Source organism: Macaca nemestrina, chromosome 20, assembly GCF_043159975.1.
Source record: "Macaca nemestrina isolate mMacNem1 chromosome 20, mMacNem.hap1, whole genome shotgun sequence".
Classification (NCBI taxonomy): domain Eukaryota; kingdom Metazoa; phylum Chordata; class Mammalia; order Primates; family Cercopithecidae; genus Macaca; species Macaca nemestrina.
In genome coordinates, this window is record NC_092144.1 from 45518034 (window position 1) to 45536971 (window position 18938).

Sequence of the window (18938 nt, forward strand, 5' to 3'; positions counted from 1 at the left end):
CCCTGGTCCAGTGTGAGGCACTGAGGGCTGGGAGTAGTGCGCAGTCCACAAGGCAGAGATCGCTGGCTGGTGGGAGTATGGGCTTGGCGGGGAAGGGGTGGACACACACATACACACACACACAGAGGCCAGCGTTTATTGACACTTGTTCAAGTCCCTCAGGCCCCCCAGGCTTCCTGGTCTTAATTCCTGGGGAAGGAGGCCCAGCCAAGGCAGTACAGGCTGTAGACAGAGCCTAGAAAGGGGAAGCGAGGGAGACAGAATGAGACCTAATCCCCTCCCTGGACATCCCGGGCTTTTAAGGCCTTCTTCAGACTCCGGAGTTCCAGCCTGGACCCCAGCTCTAGTTTGGGCTCCAGCTCCCTTCCCAGATTGGACTCCTATTGTAAAGGCCCCTGGCGTTGATCTAGATCAGGCTGGGAGCTTCCTCCCCAACTCCTCCCTGGGCCTCAGTCCCACTACTAGCCCAGCCCCCATCCTGGGACACGAGCCCAAGCCCTATTACTCCCCTCCCTCCAGCTCAGTACTCCACCCCCTTCCTAAACGCCAACCCCCAACCCAGATCCTGGTCAGTCCTGGCCAGAAACCAGCCGCCTCCTACCCTGGGTCCAGCCCCGCCTCCCCGGTAGCTCGGCCGGGTTGTGCCCTGCGCTCACCTCCCAGACCCAGCGCCATTGTCACTCGGTATAGGATGTTGTCAACGAAGCCGCCCTTCAGGTACAACGGGATGTCATTGTCCTCCTGGATGTGGGGGTGTCTGATGAGAAGGGTGCCGGCTGCTCCCTTGAGGGCGCCCCGCCTGCCCCGCGCTCTGCGCGTCGGCGCGTCGGATCCCCCCACCCCCAGCCCCGCCCCGCCCACCTGGAAGAGCTTCTGTTTCTCGGGCACTCGGTTCTGGAAGCGGTTCCGGGCGGTGGAGCTGAAGGAGCGAATCAGTGCCCGGGAGACCTGTGGGGTGGGAGGTGGGCGGGTATTGGAGGCACCTGGAGGGGTGTCCTGAAGGGGGACCCCGCTCTCTGAGACCTGGACGTGGGGACAGCCCCATCCCTAGCGACCGTCCCAAAGGCGAGGAGGGTGATAACTTGGATTTTATTACCCGCGAACTGCCAGCCTGGGTGAGGAGGGGACTCGCCCTAGAGTCTGACCTGGAGGTGACCGGGCTGCCTAGAGGGTCCTGGAAGGGAGAGGACCCAGAAGGACTTTGTTCTGTGGGGTCTAAGACCTGAGATTTTTGTCGGGGGAGGGTTTCCTGGATTAAAGGGAGGAAACCAGGTCCCGGGAACGTGGGGACCGGAATGGAGGTCCCGGGAGCGTCCAGGCTGCCTGAGAAGCCCTGGGTGAGGCCAGGATGTTACGTTTCCGTTTCCGGTGTTAAGGGTTCCCGAGATGTTAAGTTCAAACGCGGGGCTTTGGGCTGGAGTGGGGGTCCCCAGTTGTCTCTGAAGAGTGGATTGTGGGGGAGGGGACCCAGGTTGTTTAGCGGGGAGTCCCAGGCCCTGAAGGGGGCTCACGTTCCAAGGCCCCAGATGCGGGGGTACTTGGAGAGTCGCGTATTAGGGCGGGGTTTTCTGGGTGGGGGGCCCCGGCCCAGCCCGTGGGGGCCTCACCCGCAGGGCCTGCATTCTGCCTCGTCCTCTTCCGCCGGAGTCACCTCCCCTCTCCGCCCAAGGACACGCATGGCCCTCTCCTGTCCAGGAACTCCAGACCCCGCCCGCTGCGCGCAGCGTGACAGCTGGGGACGCGGCGGGGCTGGGGCTGGGGTGGGGGGAGTCCCGCTACTCGATTTGTCCACCGAGGAGGAAGCGGTCCAGACCCTCACCCCGGGCCGCAACGCGCACCCCTTTCGGTCTCGGAATTTCTGTTGGGACAGGAGCGGAAAGCGGTACCAGGGAATCCGTTTTTGCAGATTTTTGGAGATTTCCGGGGGGGCAAGTGCAACTCCTCCCTGGATCTCTTCCTGCCCGCTGGTATGTGAGAGTGAGGAGGGAAAGGCATAAGGCCGAGTTCCAACTCCCTGTTCTGTCTACACAGCCAGAGATTGCACCTCCGAGCCTGTTTCCGTATCTGTAATGTGAGGGCTAAGGCAGGATCTTTCTCGGAGATTTGTTGAGACGTTAAATGACCTTGTTTTTAGGAAACATAAGCTGAAGTCCTTGGGGGTGAAACGGTATTCTATGTTACCCTAAGAAACACATCGTATGTATTTATAGCTCTCTAATTCTGGCAGGCAGCGGGGTGCGGCACAGTTGTCCTAATGGTTTTAGCAACCAGGAAAGATCCTGGCCTAGTCTAAAAGGTTTTCTTTTTTCTTCTTTTTTTTTTTCTTTTCAGACAGGGTTTTGCTCTGTTGCACAGGCTGGAGTACAGTGGTGTGATCATAGCTCACTGCAGCCTCGACCTCCTGGGTTCAGCGATCCTCCTGCCTCAGCCTCCTGAGTGGTTGAGACTTACAGGTGTATACCACCATGCCCAACTAATTTTTGTGTTTTTTTGTAGAGGCTGGGTTTCACCATGTTGTCCAGGCTGGTCTCGAACTCCTGAGCATGAGAAATCCGCTAGCCTCGACCTCTCAAAGTGCTGGGATTACAGGCGTGAGCCACCGCACCCAGCCAATAGACAATGTTTGTTTGTTTTTGAGGCAGCGTCTTACAGTGTTGCCCAGGGTGGTCTCCAACTCCTCCAAGTAATGTTCCCACCTCTGTCTCCCAAAGTGGTGGAATTAGAGGTATGAGCCACTACACCCAGCTTCTAAAAGGTTTTTAACAATCTGTCTTATTTATTTATTTATTTATTTATTTATTTATTTTAGACAGTCTTGCTCTGTTGCACACCTTGGAGTACAGTGGTACGACCTTGGCTCACTGAAACCTTCTGCCTCCCAGGTTTGGGCAATTTTTGTACCTCAGCCTCCAAAGTAGCTGGGATTACAGGCACCCGCCACCACACCCGGCTAATTTCTGTATTTTTTAGTAGAGACAGGGTTACACCATGTTGGCCAGGCTGGTCTCAAACTCCCGACCTCAGGTGATCTGCCCGCCTTGGCCTTCGAAAGTGCTGGGATTACACGCCCAAACCACCACTTCCAGCCACAGTCTCTTTTAAAGAGGGGTTTTATAACTATTAAATTCCTTTAACACTTTCAAACTATGCTTGTAAATTTAATGTTAGGTTTTTCCATTTAAGAGCCACAAGTAGGGCCAGGCGTGGTGGCTCACGCCTGTAATCCTAGCACTTTGGGAGACCAAGGTAGGTGGATCACTTGAGGCTGGGAGTTCAAGACCAGCCTGGTCAACATGACAAAACCCTGTCTCTACTAAAAATACTAAAATTAGCCAGGTGTAGTCCCGGGTGCCTGTAATCCCAGCTACTTGGGAGGCTGAGGCACAAAAATCGTTTGAAAACAAGAGGCAGAGGCTGCAGTGAGCCAAGATTGCACCACTATATTCCAGCTTGGGTGACAGAGTGAGATTCTGTCTCAGAAAAAAAAAAAAAAAAGCCAAAGTAGGCTGACTTACCAGATGAACAGATGACTCTTCAATTCTTAAATAACTTTTATGAATCAAAAATTCATAAACTGTACATAAACAGATTTCAAGTAAGTCTTAGTCACCAACTGAATTCCACATTTTACAATGGAATTACAAGATTGACCTGTCGTTTGAATAGGCCAGTTTGCCTTAAATATTACAGATTCTTAAAATACCAAGTATCCACAGATTCTCTTAACACAAAGTTAATACCACGGGGGCCGGGCGCAGTGGCTCACGCCTGTAATCCCAACACTTTGGGAGGCCAAAGCGGGTGGATCACCTGAGGTCAGGTGTTCAAGACCAGCCTGGCCAACATGGCAAAACCCTGTCTCTATTAAAAATACAAAAATTAGCCAAGCGGGTGCCTGTAATCCCCGATACTTGGGAGGCTGAAGCACGAAAATCACTTGAACCTGGGAGGTGGAGGTTGCACTGAGCGGAGATTACGCCATTGCACTCCAGCCTGGGCAACAGAGCGAGACTCCATCTCAAACAAAAAGAAAAAACAAAGTTAGGCCTGGCGCGTTGGCTCGTGCCTATAATCCCAGCACTTTAGGAGGCTAAGTCGGGCGGATCACGAGGTCAGGAGATGGAGACCATCCTGGCTAACACAGTGAAACCCTGTCTTTACTAAAAATACAAAAAATTATCTGGGCATGGTGGCGGGCGCCTATAGTCCCAGCTACTCGGGTGGCTGAGGCAGGAGAATGGCGTGAACCTGGAAGGTGGAGGTTGCAGTGAGCTGAGACTGTGCCGTTGCACTCCAACCTGGGTAACAGCAAGACTCGGTCTCAAAAAACAAAAAACAAAAACAAAAAACAAAGTTAATACCATGGTTTTGACTGTCTTAATTGTCTTTTTCTTTTCTCTTTTTTTTTTTTTTTTTGAGACAGTCTTGCTCTGTCACCAGGCTGGAGTGCAGTGGCACGATCTCAGCTCACTACAATCTCTGCCTCCTACCCAGGAATCAAGTGATTCCCCTGCCTTAGCCTCCTGAGTGGCTGGGACTACAGGTGCATGACACCATGCCTGGCTAGTTTTTTGTATTTTAGTAGAGACGAGGTTTCACCATGTTGGCCAGGATGGTCTCAAACTCCTGACCTCAGGTGATCCATCTGCCCCGGCCTCCCAAAGTGCTGGGATTACAGGCGTGAGCCACTGTGCTCGGCCTCTTTTTCTTTTCTTTTCTTTATTTTATTTATTTATTTATTTATTTATTTATTTATTTATTTGCCTGTTGGTTCAGTGACACAAGGACCTCAAAATGTTCAGGTGGAAGTCTTATCTCCCAGTTCTTGGATCCATTGTGTGCTCAGTGGAAGCATTCCTCTCCATGCGGACCAAAATCTCTAAACTAGCAGAGCTCAAAGCTATTGAGGAGAGAAGCGATTCTTCAAGTTATTGTGCGTAACAGAGAGAGGAACCATTTCTACTCACTTTCTCCCTGACTCCCAGTCCCATAAATTCTCACTATGGGGAAATGTGATAGAGAGGTCTCTCATGCAAATCACAGGCCATGTCCTGTAAGACAATCCCATTTTTGCAGGGTATTGTTTCCCAGTTGGTACTTTAATGGAGTCATTGCTGACTCATTCTACCGTTCAGTTAGGCCGGTTGCTTCTGGGTGATGGGGAAGATAGTAAGATTCTATAAGATTCCATAGGCAGGAGCCCATTGCTGCACTTCCTTCACTTTCAAATGATTTTTTTTTTTTTTTTTTTTTTTTAATAAGGTCTTGGTCTGTCACTCAGGCTGGGGTGCAGTGGCACCATCATAGCTCACTGAAACCTTGATCTCCTCGGCCAAAGTGATCCTCTCAACTCAGCTTCTTAAGTAACTCCATTTCAGGGACATTACAGGTGCGTACCATTATGCTCGCTTAATTTTTTGGTATTCTTAGTAGAGACAGGGTCTCACTATGTTGCCCAAACTGGTTTCAAACTCATGGTCTCAAGTGATGCTCCCACCTCAGTCTCCCAAAGTGCTGGGATTACAGGTGTGAGCCACCGCACCCAGCCTCAGATGGATTTCTTGTTCTGAGGCTATGCTGTGTGGAATGCCATGATGGTGGATGAGCATGCTTTGAGTCTGCAGATGGTGGTGACAACAAACACATTAAAGGCAGGGAAGGAAGTTCATGTTCCGGATATCTGTCTATTCCAGTGAGGACAAATCTTTGCCCTCTTTATGACGGAAGAGGTCCAAGGTAATCAACTCGCCACCAGGTAGCAGACTGATCCCCAGGGAATGGTGCCATATTGGGGCTCAGTGTTGGTCTCTGGTGTTGGCAGATTAGGCACTCAGCAGTAACAGTAGCCAGGACAGCCATGGCAAGGGAAAGCTGATGTTGCTGAACCCATGCATAGCATCCATCTTTGCCACTATGACCACTTTGTTCATGGACTCATTGAGCAAGCATTAGGGTGGCTGGGAAAAGAGCCTGACTCTCATGTACACAAGTGTCATCTTGTCTGCCTGATCATTAAGAATTGTTGGGCCAGGCACAGTGGCTCACGCCTGTAATCCCAGCACTTTGGGAGACCGAGGCGGGTGAATCATGAGGTCAGGAGATGGAGACCATCCTGGCTAACACGGTGAAACCCCATCTCTACTGAAAATACAGAAAATTAGCCGGGCGTGGTGGCAGGTGCCTGTAGTCCCAGCTACTTGGGAGACTGAGGCAGGAGAATGGCGTGAACCTGGGAGGTGGAGCTTGCAGTGAGCCGAGATTGTACCACCCGCACTCCAGCCTGGGCGACAGAGCGAGACTCTGTCTCAAAAAAACAAAAATTTTTGGCTGGGTGCGGTGGCTCACGCCTGTAATCCTAGCACTTTGGGAGGCTGAGGCGGGTGGATTGCCTGAGGTCAGGAGTTTGAGACCAGCCTGGCCAACATGATGAAACCCTGTCTCTACTAAAAATACAAAAATTAGCCACTTGTGGTGGCAGGCGCCTGTAGTCCTAGCTACTTGGGAGATTGAGTTGGGAGAATCACTTCAACCTGGGAGGCAGAGGTTGCAGTGAGCCAAGATTGTGCCATTGTACTCCAACCTGGGCAACAGAGGAAGATTCCATCTCAAAAAAAAGGAATTTTCATTGCAGTGGCTGCCTTTGGGTGGGCACCCCTATAGGACACAAATATCTTCACAGTCTGTGCAGAGTCTGAGAGGCCCATCCATATACTTCTCCAAGCTTCCTTGTCATTAATCTTTCAGTCTTCTTCCTTCCACGTACTTGACCATCCATCCAAACCATTAGCAACTGCCCATAAATTAGTATGGATCTATACTTCCGGCCACTTCTCCCTGCAGGCATACTGGACAACTAAATGTGCAGCATGAAATTCTTTTTTTTTGAGAAGAGTCTCGCTCTGTTGCTCAGGCAGAGTTCAGTGGCACAATCTCAGCTCACTGCAACCTCCACCTCCTGGGTTGAAGCGATTTTCCCGCCTCAGCCTCCGAGGTAGCTGGGACTACAGGTGTGCACCATCACACCCAACCTGCATGAAGTTCTGACCACTGCCCTTCAGGTTCATCCCTAAGGGAGGTTGTAATGCTGCCATTGTCCACTTTTGAGTGGTACCGGCATGATGTACAGACTAGCTGTAAGCTGGGCTCAAGTTTCTTTTCTTTTTTTTGAAATGGAGTCTCGCTTTGTTGCCAGGCTGGAGTTCAGTGGCACAATCTCTGCTCACTGCAACCTCTGCCTCCTGGGTTCAAGTGATTCTCCTGTCTCAGGCCTCTTGAGTAACTGGGATTACAGGCGCCTGCCACCACGCCTGGCTAATTTTTTTTGTATTTTTAGTAGAGACAGGGTTTCATCATGTTGGCCAGATTGGTCTCGAACTCCTGAGGGAATCCCAGGTCTCATTCCACCCACTTCTCCTCCTCCTCCCCAGCACCTTCCCCGGGTCCTGCCCACCATCATCTCAGCCTCCCGTAGTGCAGGGATTACAGGCGTGAGCCACTGTGCCCGGCCTGTTTTTTTGTTTTTTTGTTTTTGAAACAGTTTCACTCTGTTTCCCAGGCTGGAGTGCAGTGGTGCGGCTGTGGCTCACTGCAACCTCCACCTCCCAGGTTCAAGCAATTCTACCTCAGCCTCCCGAGCAGCTGGGATTACAGGCATGTGCCACCATGCCTGGCTAATTTTTGTATTATTAATAAAGATGGGGTTTCACTATGTTGGCCAGGCTGGTCTCAAACTCCTGGCCTCCAGTGATCCACTCACCTCGGCCTTCCAAAGTGCTGGGAATTACAGGGGTGAGGACACCGCACCTGGCCGTGTTTTTTTTTTTTTTTTTTTTTTTTTTGAGACGGAGTCTCGCTCTGTCGCCCAGGCTGGAGTGCAGTGGCCGGATCTCAGCTCACTGCAAGCTCCGCCTCCCAGGTTCATGCCATTCTCCGGCCTCAGCCTCCTGAGTAGCTGGGACTACAGGCGCCCGCCACCTCGCCCAGCTAGTTTTTTGTATTTCTTAATAGAGACGGGGTTTCACCGTGTTAGCCAGGACGGTCTCGATCTCCTGACCTCGTGATCCGCCCGTCTCGGCCTCCCAAAGTGCTGGGATTACAGGCTTGAGCCACCGCGCCCGGCCGGCCGTGTTTTTTAATACAACAAAAGCTACTTGACAGAGGGTCATGCATTTCTACTTCACCAAAGTCCCCACCAACCCCTGTCTTCCATCTATTTGATTTATTCCTATTTCTTGCCTGGTCTGTAGGCATTTGAGTTTGCCACTCATGGATAGGGTCTGGCCTGGCAACTGCCTGGAACTTCAGCACTGCTCCCTACCATCCCTCCAATCCCAATTCCTGGGAGGGAATCCCAGGTCTCATTCCACCCACTTCTCCTCCTCCTCCCCAGCACCTTCCCCGGGTCCTGCCCACCATCATCTTCTCGCTTCTGGCTCACTGCATCCGCCTCTTCTCTGTTCTCCGTGTATACAGCTGTAATCATTATCTAGTTAATTGCTTCAACTCAAGAGAGTAATAAAATTTCTCTTATCTCAACACAAAGTCTTTGGTTACAGCCTGGACAAAGTTCCTGGATTAAACTCCAAGGTGCCAGGAGGTCTGGAACAATATGTCCGTGTCAAAAGCAATGAAGCAGCTGGCACAGCGGCTCACGCCTGTAATCCCAGCCTGAGCGACAGAGCGAGTCCCTGTCTCTAAACCAAACAACAAAAACTGCTGCTGCCATAGCACAGGTCTCATTTAGGAATGGTTTTGTCAACTTGCGGGACAAATGAGCTCAAACTCAGTATAAAGGGCCAGCTCGGGATGTCATCTCTGCTCCTCTGTATCGGTTTACATGAAGCTTAGCTTCTAGAACAAAAAAGCACAGACATATGTGGTTTAAAGAACACAGAATCGCCGGGCGTGGTGGCTCACGCCTGTAATCCCAGCACTTTGGGAAGCTGAGGCAGACGGATCACTTGAGGTCAGGAGTTCAAAACCAGCCTGGCCAACATGGTGAAATCCCATCTCTACTAAAAATACAAAAATATTAGCCCGGTGTAGTGGTGGGTGCCTATAATCCTAGCTACTCAGGAGGCTGAGGCAGGAGAGTTGCTTGAACCTGGGAGGCGGTGGTTGCAGTGAGCTGAGATCGAGCCAAATAAATAAATAAATACACAGATTTTACATACCAACAGATCTCAATATAGAGATCTTATTTCGATCTTGAGCTAAACAAATATTTTTAAATTATGCCTTTTTTTTTTTTTTTTTGAGACGGAGTCTCACGCTGTCGCCCAGGCTGGAGTGCAGTGGTGCGATCTCGGCTCACTGCAAGCTCCGCCTCCTAGGTTCACGCCATTCTCCTGCCTCAGCCTCCTGAGTAGCTAGGACTACAGGCGCCCGCCACCGCGCCTGGCTAATTTTTTGTATTTTTAGTAGAGACGGGGTTTCACTGTGGTCTCGATCTCCTGACCTTGTGATCCGCCCGCCTCGGCCTCCCAAAGTGCTGGGATTACAGGCTTGAGCCACCGCGCCCGGCTTTTTTTTTTTTCAAGACAAGGTTTCACTCCAGCCTGGGTGACAGAGTGAAACTGTCTCAAGAGAAAAAAAAAAAAAAAAAAGTCCTTATATTTTAGAAACACATAAATACACATTCAATTTTTTTTGTTGTTGGAATGCTATAACATATAATGTTTATTATTTATTTTTTTGAGACGGAGTCTTGCTCTGTCATCAAGGCTGGAGTGCAGTGGCACGATCTCGGCTCACTGCAACCTCCGCCTCCCAGGTTCAAGAGATTCTCCTGCCTCAGCCTCCCAAGTAGCTGAGATTACAGGCGCCTGCAACCACGCCTGGCTAATTTTTTTTTTTTTTTTTTTTTTTTTTTTTTTTTTTTTTGAGACAGAGTCTCGCTCTGTCGCCCAGGCTGGAGTGCAGTGGCGCGATCTCGGCTCACTGCAAGCTCCGCCTCCCGGGTTCACGCCATTCTCCTGCCTCAGCCTCCCGAGTAGCTGGGACTACAGGCGCCCACAACCGCGCCCGGCTAATTTTTTTTTGTATTTTTAGTAGAGACGGGGTTTCACCGTGGTCTCGATCTCCTGACCTTGTGATCCGCCCGCCTCAGCCTCCCAAAGTGCTGGGATTACAGGCGTGAGCCACCGCGCCCGGCTACGCCTGGCTAATTTTTGTATTTTTAGTAGAGATGGGGTTTTGCCACCGTGACCAGGCTGGTCTCGAACTCCTGAATTCAGGTGATCCGCCAGCCTCAGCCTCCCAAAGTGCTGGGATTACAGGCGTGAGCCACAGTGCCCGGCTACACAGTTCAAAACAATACGTATTTATTATCTCAGTTTCCGTGGGTGGAGAATGGGTGGATGGTTCACACAGCGGGTGGGAAGCCCGCAGGAGTTGCGGGTTGTGATTGGGAACCGGGCCTGCCCTTGGGCGGCCTTCGGGGTCCAGAACTTGGCTTCGGTGCCGCTCTGCTGCCATCTTGTGGCGAGTACAGAAACAACCGCCGTTTCCACCTGGACCTTCCCATACTCTAACCATTCTTGATGCTTTAGAACTTACTTTTCAAAATTTTTAGCTTTTATTCTCCCAGTTGCTGAATAGATGATAAAGTCACATGGTTTAAAATTCATGAGGATAAACAGGGTATTCCTCTCCCTGGGGACTCTAGGTTTCTTTCCGGGGAAACTATTCTATGTTGTTTCTTTTTCTTTCTTTTTTTTTTTGTGAGACAGAGTCCCACTCTGTTGCCCAGGCTGGAGTGCAGTGGCGCGATCTCGACTCACTGCAACCTCTGCCTCCCGGGTTCAAGCGATTCTCCTGCCTCATCCTCCTGAGCAGCTGGGATTACAGGTGTGTACCACAATGCCCGACTATTTTTTTTTTTTTTTTTTTTTTTTTTTGTATTTTTAGTAGAGAAGGAAGTTTTACCATGTTGGTCAGGCTGGTCTTGAACCCCTGACCTCAGGTTTTCTGCCTGCCTTGGCCTCCCAAAGTGCTGGGATTACAGGCGTGGGCCGTCGTGCACTGCCACTTATTTGATTCTTGTGTATCCGTCTGGAAAAAGTTCATGTATATAGAAAAGCAAATAACACACATATACACGACCAACAACAACAAGAACACCCCCCAAAACATGCCCAGCCTTTCCCAGTAATAAAAGGATAATTTGTTCCTGGCCAGGTGAGGTGGCTCACACCTGTAATCCCAGCACTTTGGGAGGCTGAGGCAAGAGGGCCACTGAAGGCCAGGAATTGGAGACCAGCTTAGGGAATATAGTGAGATCCCTTTTCAACAAAAATAAAAATAAAAAAATTAGCTGAGTGTGGTGGCCCACGCCTGTGGTCCCAGCTACTGGGAAAGGTTGAGGTGGGAGAATCACTTAAGCCTGAGAGGCGGAGGTTGCAGTGAGCCAGGATTGCACCACTGCACTCCACCCTGCATAGTAAAGTGAGACCCTGTCTCAAAAATAAAAAATAAAAAAAAAGATTATGATCCCACCAGCATCTAAGCTACATGAATGCATGGAGTTTTTCAGTCTTGTTCCCTGGTGATCTCCAGTGTCTGGAACAGTGCCTGGCACACAGTAGGTGCTCAGGAAATATATTTCAGTTCATAATCATGGGAAATGTCAAACACACAAAAACACAGCAAGTAGAATAATGAACTCCCCGTTCCTATCACCGAGCCTCAGCAAACTTGCCTCATCTACACCTCACCCACCTTTTCCCCTCAATGGATTTTTAAATCAAAGCCAAGGCATCATCATATCCTTTCATCCATGAATACTTCAAATTGTATCTCTAAGAGACAACTCCATATCACACCGAAGCAGTTAACAAGAATTCCTTGACACAACTAAATATCCAGTCAGGGTTCGATACCCATTTTTTTTCCATTGGGTCATATATATTTTTTGTTTGTTCAAAACATAAATATATTATTTGTTCAAATCAGAATCAATAAATACTGTTCCAGGCATAGTGGCACATGACTATAGTCCCAGCCACTCAGGAGGCTGAGGCAGGAGGATTTTTTTTTTTTTTTTTTTTTTTTTTGAGATAGGGTTTTGCTCTGTTCTCCAGGCTGGAGTTTAGTGGTGCGATCATAGCTCACTGCAGCCTTGATGTCCAGGCTCAAGGGATCTTCCCAGCTCAGCCTCCCTAGTAACTTGGACTACAGGTGCGCATCACCATGCCTAGCTAATTTTTTTATTTTTACTTTTGTAGATATGGGGATCTCACTATGTTGCCCAGGCTGGTCTTAAACTCCCAGGCTCAAGTGATCCTCCTGTCTCGGCCTCCTAAAGTGCTGAGATTACAGGTGTGAGCCACTGTGCCTGGTCAAATATGACTTCTTCTTCTACTTTTTTTTTTTTTTTTAGACAGTCTCACTCCATTACCCAGGCTGGAACACAGTGTTTCAATCTTGGCTCACTGCAACCTCTGCCTCCTGGGTCAAACAATTCTTGTGCTTCAGCATCCTGAGTAGCTGGAATTTTAAAGGTGTGTGTCACCATTCTCGGCTAATTTTTGTATTTTTAGTAGAGACAGGGTTTCGCCATGTCGGCTGGCTGGTCTCGAACTCCTGACCTCAGGTGATCTGCCTGGCTCAGCCTCCTAAAGTGCTGGGATTACTGGTGTGAGCCACCACATGTGCCCAAATGTGACTTCTTGAAGCTCTCCCTTACCTCAAAGAACAGAGCCTGGCTCTTCCATTCTGGGAGTAAGCACAGGTCTATCGTTGCCTTCAGTTGCCTTCAAGACCACTGGGGTCCTGTTCCAGTCACTTTAGGGGATTGCGTCTTTGGCCACCTCTAAGAGTCCTTGAACAGTCTCGGCTCGCTGCTTAGGTTGAATGATCAAAGCAGAAAGTCCTGGCTTCACTGAACCAAAAATGTCCCTTCCAGAATTGGAAGCTGTTCTGGTGTTTTCTGCACGAAAGTGTAAACATAGATTCAAGTTCCAGTGCTTTCTGCATCCAACAGAATTCCACACAAGGCCCGGACTCTGACCTCGATGGAGTGCATGGAAGACAGGAAGATAAACCCAGCCTGCTGCAAACACAGGTTACCATCAGCATGAAAAAGTTACACCCCATGAAGTGGCCATTCTCTTCTCAAGACGTGGTGAGTCTAGGCCCTTCTTGCAGAAGCACAGCTGCACATACACACACACACACACACACATATATATATTTTTTTTTTTTTTGAGACGTTCTTGGTCTGTTGCCCAGGCTGAAATGCAGTGGTGCAATCTCAGCCTTCTGGTTTCAAGCAGTCCTCCCGCCTCAGCCTCCTGAGTTGCTGGGACTACAGGTGCATACCAGCACGTCTGGCTAATTTTTGTATTTTTTGTAGAGATGAGGTTTTACTGTGTTGCCCACGCTGGTCTTGAACTCCTGGGCTCAAGCTATTTGCCTACCTCAGCCTCCCAAAGTGCTGGGATTACAGACATAAGCTATCATGCCTGGCCAAATTCCTTATCTCTTTCTCTCTCTTTTTTTTTTTTTTTTTTTTGAGACAGGGTCTCTTGTCCAGGTTGGAGTGCAAGAGACAGGATCATAGCTTATAGCAGCTTTAAACTCCTGGGCTCAAGTGATCCTCCCTCCTCAGCCTCCTGAGTACTGCTGGGACTACAGGTGTGCCACTACACCTGGCCAATTTTTAAATTTTTTGGAGATAGTGTCTTGCTATGTTGCCCAGGTTGGTCTCAACTCCTGGCCTCAAGTGATCCTTCCACTGGCCCCTCCCAAAATGCTGGGATTATAGGAATGAGACACCACACCTGGCCTCCTTATTATTCTTTTTCCTTTTTTTTTTTTTTTTTTTTTTTTTTTGAGACGGAGTCTCGCTCTGTTGCCCAGGCTGGAGTGCAGTGGCCAGATCTCGGCTCACTGCAAGCTCTGCCTCCCGGGTTCACGCCATTCTCCTGCCTCAGCCTCCCCAGTAGCTGGGACTACAGGCGCTTGCCACCTCGCCCGGCTAGTTTTTTGTATTTTTTAGTAGAGACGGGGTTTCACCGTGTCAGCCAGGATGGTCTTGATCTCCTGACCTCGTGATCCGCCCGCCTCGGCCTCCCAAAGTGCTGGGATTACAGGCTTGAGCCACCGTGCCCGGCCTCCTTTTTTTTTTTTTTAAGATAGAGTCTCGCTCTGTCACCCAGGCTGGAGTGCAGTGCTGCGATCTTGGCTCACTGCAGCTTCCGCTTCCCAGGTTCAAGTGATTCTCTTGCCTCAGCCTCCCGAGAAGGTGGGATTACAGGTGCACGCCACTACCCCTGGCTAATTCTGAATTTTTAGTAGAGACAGGGTTTTACCATGTTGGCCAGGCTGGTCTTGAACTCCTGACCTCAGGTGATCCGCCCACCTCAGCCTCCCAAAGTGCTGGGATTACAGGTGTGAGTCACCGCACCCGGTCCCTTCTCTCTTAAAGTAGAAAAAAAAAAAAAAGCCAGTCACCAGAGACATAAATGGCAATGCATGCATCAGGCATGGTGCTAGGAACTTTATACACATGTAATCCTTTCAAAAAATAGCTCTTTTAAGTAAAAAAAAAAATGACCCCTCCCCATATTAAATGAACAAATGATATGAACATACAAGTAATTTATTCAATTAACAAATATTTATTGAGCACCTACTATGTTTCAGGCACTGTGCTAAAATCAATTCCGATGGTCAACAAATATGCGAACAAATGGTAACTTTATCATTATTGAAGGAATGCAAATGTAAACAAAAGTGACTTTTCCATTTTTCAGCTGTTCAATGGTCTATGTTCAAAATTAAATGATTCTCCAGGATTGGATGAGCATGGCTTTGGGATCTCTTCCACAGAAGGGAGATACACAGGTACATAATCTTCCTGAAGGCACTTGAGCAATGTCTATAGAATGGCTGAAAATATATACACACCTTAAACATGGCCAACCAGGAGCAGGAAGCACTCCTAACAACCTGATTGTGGTTTCTAAATACCATTTGGGAAAGTACCAAAATTCCAAAAGGAAAGAAGAGGGCTCCTTGGAAAATGGCGACTTAAAGGTGAGAGACAGGAAGTGAACAAGATGAGCTTGGAACATCTCGTGGTGGCAGACAACAGGCAAATGATCAAAGATGACTGGGTCATAGCAAAAGGACACAGGAGCCAGCTGGAAGAGGCTCTTCCACACCCAACATGCAGGCATTTGAGCATCACTGAGGGTGCAACTTAACTGAAACGCATTAAACATCACACACACAAACACACACCCCTGCATCTAAATTCATCAGCTACCATGGCAGAATGCTGGGGAAACCAATTCATTATTATTATTATTTCTGAGACAGAGTTTCTCTCTTGTCACCTAGGCTGGAGTGCAGTGGCGCAATCTCGGCTCACTGCAACCTCCGCCTCTTGGGTTCAGGCAATTCTCCTGCTTCAGCCTCCCGAGTAGCTAGGATTTCAGGCATGTGCCACCCTGCCCGGCTAATTTTTGCATTTTTAGTGACCTCAAGTGATCTGCCTGCCTTGGCCTCTCAAAGTGCTGAGATTACAGGCATGAACCACCCTGCCTGGCCTCAATTCATTATTATGAAAACCAAGAAAGAGAAAGAAGCATTTATCCTGCATTTCTTTTCTTTTCCCTTTTTTTTTTTTTTTTTTTTTTTTTTTTGGAGGAGTCTTGCTCTGTCACCCAGGCTGGAGTGCAGTGGTGCGATCTTGGCTCACTGCAACCTCTGCCTCCCAGGTTCAAGCAATTCTCCTGACTCAGCCTCCTGAGTAGCTGGGACTACAGGCGCACACCACCAAGCCTGGCTAAGTTTTTGTATTTTAATTGAGATGGCCGTGTTGCCTAGGCTGGTCTGGAACTCCTGAGCTCAGGCAATCCGCCCATCTTGGCCTCCCAAAGTGCTAGGATTACAGGCGTGAGCCAAAACGCCCGGCCTGCTGTGTTTCTTTACTGTATCATTGGGTACTAAATAGTAGCTGAAGGAAAGTGTTTCTTTTTTTCTTTCTTTCTTTCTTTTTTTTTTTCAGACGGAGTTTCACTCTTGTTGCCCAGGCTAGAGTGCAATGGCACGATCTCAGCTCACTGCAAACTCTGCCTCCCAGGTTCAAGTGATTCTCCTGCCTCAGCCTCCCAAGTAGCTGGGATTATAGGCGTGCGCCACCATACCCAGCTAATTTTGTATTTTTAGTAGAGATGGGGTTTCACCATGTTGGTCAGGTTGGTCTCAAACTCCTGACCTCAAGTGATCCACCTGCCTCGGCCTCCGAAAGTGCTGGAATCACAGGTGTGAGCCACTGCGCCAGGCCAGAAATTTTTTCTTTATAAGAATATTCTAGCTAATAAGGAAAGAATGAATAATAAGATATCACCATTTTGCAACCTCTAATGAACAGATTTATCAATTAAACATCAATGGTTGCCAACATCACAAAAACAGCAACACCTAAATATTATGGCTCTTAATATTAACCACTTATAAATAATCTTAACAAAAAAAGAACCTCAATCTGACCAGTCCTCTAAATCTCAACTACCAATTTACAGGAAATACTAGGAATAGAAGAGCATGTTAAACTACACCATGCAGATGCAGCCAGCAAAAACCAGACTTGGAGAAGCTCTACGAGGCAAATTACCTAGTTTCTTCAAAAAACAAGAAGTTGCAAAAAAACCCAGTAAGGGAGAATAGATTGAGTATAATAGATTGAGAAATAAGAGACATATCAACTGCAATTTGAGAACATCATTTGGATCCTGGTAATTTTTTCTAAAACTGACATTTATGAAACAAAAATTTGAACACTATCATACATGTAATGGCATTAAGGTGGTAACATCATTTTTTTTTCTTTTGAGATGCAGTTTTGCTCTTGTTGCCCAGGCTGGAGTGCAATGGTGCAATCTCAGCTCACTGCAACCTCCGCCTCCTGTGTTCAAGGGATTCTCCTGTCTTGGCCTCCCGGGTAGCTCGGATTATAGGCGCCCACCACCACGGCTGGCTAATTTTTATATTTTAGTAGAGTCGGGCTGGTCTCGAGCTCCTGACCTCAGGTGATGTGCCCACCTCGGCTTCCCAAAGTGCTGGGATTACAGGCATGAGCTACTGCGCCAGGCCTTTTTTTTTTTTTAAGGAGTGAAAATATTTTCTAATGTCATGTGTTTTAGAGAAATGTATGAAATGTTTATGGATGAAATCATACATCTGGTATTAACTTCAAAAATAACACAAAGATGAGAGAAGCGGATATACAGACAAAGCAAGCCTGGCCATGAGCTGATAATTCTTGAAGCTGGTGATGAGGCTGCTGGGGTTCATTATAAGATTCTGTGTATTTTTGTACATGTTCAAATTTTTTTATGACAGAAAGTTTTAAAAAGTTACTTTTTTTTTTTTTTCTTGAGATGGAATCTCGCTGTCACTAGCTAATTTTTTGTATTTTTGGAAGAGATGAGGTTTCACCATGTTGGCCAGCACAGTCTTTATCTCTTGACCTTGTGATCCCCACCCCCCCCCCCCCGCCCCCGCCTCAGCCTCCCAAAGTGCTGGGATTACAGGTGTGACCCACTGCGCCTGGCCAAAAATTTACATTTTTATCTAGCATTTCCACTTCTAGGAGTTTACCTTAAAGATATATTACACATGTACAAACTATGTGCAAGGGAAATATTATGGGATTGTTTGAAAGAACAAAAAATAATGGAAAGTCTGGGCACAGTGGCTCATGCCTGTAATCCCAGCACTTCTGAGAGGCCAAGGTGGGTGGATCACTTGAGGTCAGGAGTTTGAGACCAGCCTGGCCAACATAGTGAAACCCTGTCACTACTAAAAATACAAAAATGAGCCAGGCGTGGTAGCAGGTGCCTGTAATTCCAGCTACTCAGGAGGCTGAGGCAGCAGAATTTCTTGAACCCAGGAGGCAGAGGTTGCAGTGAGCCAAGGTCATGCCACTGCACTCCAGCGTGGGCAACAGAGTGAAACTCTGTCTCAAAAAAAAAAAAAAATGGCCGTATGAGGTGGCTTACGCCTGTAATCCTAGCACTTTGGGAGGCCAAGGCTGGCAGATTACCTGAGGTCAGGAGTTGGAGATCAGCCTGGCCAACATGGTGAAACCCCGTCTCTACTAAAAACACAAAAATTAGCCGGGCATGGTGGCTCGCACCTGCAGTCTCAGCTACTTGGGAGGCTGAGGCAGGACAATCGCTTGAACCTGGGAGGTGGAGGTTGCAGTAAGCTGAGATCACGCCACTGCACTCCAACCTGCGTCACAGAGTGAGACTCCGTCTCAAAAAAATAATTGATAATGTTAAATAAATTATGATACACACAGATGATGGAATCCTAAGGAGTTGTTTAAAAAAATGAGGCAGCTATATATGTACCAATATGGTCTAATCTTCAAGACATATGCATAAGCAAAAATAGCAATGTGTTGAAATTTGCTATCACTTGTGTAAAATATCTGTATAAAGAGTACATTATGCTTATGCAAATATTAATAATAATTATTATTCAGATGGAGTCTCCACTCCGTCACCCAGGCTGGAGTGCAGTGGCAGGATATTGGTTCACTGCAGCCTCTGCCTTCTGGGTTCAAGTGATTCTCATGCCTCAGCCTACCAAGTAGCTAGAACTACAGACATGAGCCACCACACCTGGCTAATTTTTGTATTTTTTAGTTAAGACAAGGCTTCACCATGTTGGCCAGGCTGGTCTCGAACTCCTGACCTCAAGTGATCTGCTTTCCTCGGCCTCCCAAAATGCTGGGATTACATGTTTATGCAAATTAAAAATCAGAAACTATATACAAGAACTCGGTGTTAGTGATTGTTCCATAAAAGGTAATGGGGTGGGAAAGGCATAGCGCTATTGTGTGAAGATTCACTTATGTCTGCATACCATATCGTAACTTTAGGCCAGGAAGTGGCTCATGCCTTAAACTCAGCCCTTTG

The 18938-nt window shown here is 48.1% G+C and overlaps 1 protein-coding gene and 1 long non-coding RNA gene across 4 annotated transcripts; one reads left to right on the forward strand and one right to left on the reverse strand.

Annotated features, from left to right (window-relative positions):
- Nucleotides 1-120: 120 nt before the first annotated feature.
- Nucleotides 121-1762, reverse strand: LOC105495477 (cytochrome c oxidase subunit 7A1). Its single transcript, XM_011765100.2, has 4 exons — nucleotides 1608-1762; nucleotides 862-948; nucleotides 657-741; nucleotides 121-235 (listed from the first exon to the last, which is right to left on the reverse strand). Exons 1-4 carry the CDS (start codon nucleotides 1620-1622, stop codon nucleotides 183-185), a joined length of 240 nt encoding a protein of 79 aa, XP_011763402.1. The 5' UTR covers nucleotides 1623-1762; the 3' UTR covers nucleotides 121-182.
- An 8091-nt stretch (nucleotides 1763-9853) lies between these two features.
- On the forward strand, nucleotides 9854-18799 carry LOC105495476 (uncharacterized). 3 transcript variants are annotated; one of them, XR_011617492.1, is made up of 3 exons: nucleotides 9854-10848; nucleotides 12983-13123; nucleotides 14647-18799. It is a non-coding gene; the product is annotated as an uncharacterized lncRNA (long non-coding RNA). The 3 variants fall into 3 exon arrangements; XR_011617491.1 differs by lacking the exon at nucleotides 9854-10848 and having other exon boundaries at nucleotides 12064-13123; XR_011617493.1 differs by lacking the exon at nucleotides 9854-10848 and having other exon boundaries at nucleotides 12064-13123; nucleotides 14757-18799.
- The last annotated feature ends 139 nt before the right edge of the window (nucleotides 18800-18938 follow it).

Bases quoted from the DNA above. Each gene is read 5' to 3' on its own strand.
- LOC105495477 (XM_011765100.2), bottom strand. The intron at 742-861 runs GTGGGCGGGGCG...CCCCACATCCAG, and splicing joins AGAAACAGAAGCTCTTCCAG to GAGGACAATGACATCCCGTT. The intron at 236-656 runs GTGAGCGCAGGG...TCCCCTTTCTAG, and splicing joins AATGGCGCTGGGTCTGGGAG to GCTCTGTCTACAGCCTGTAC.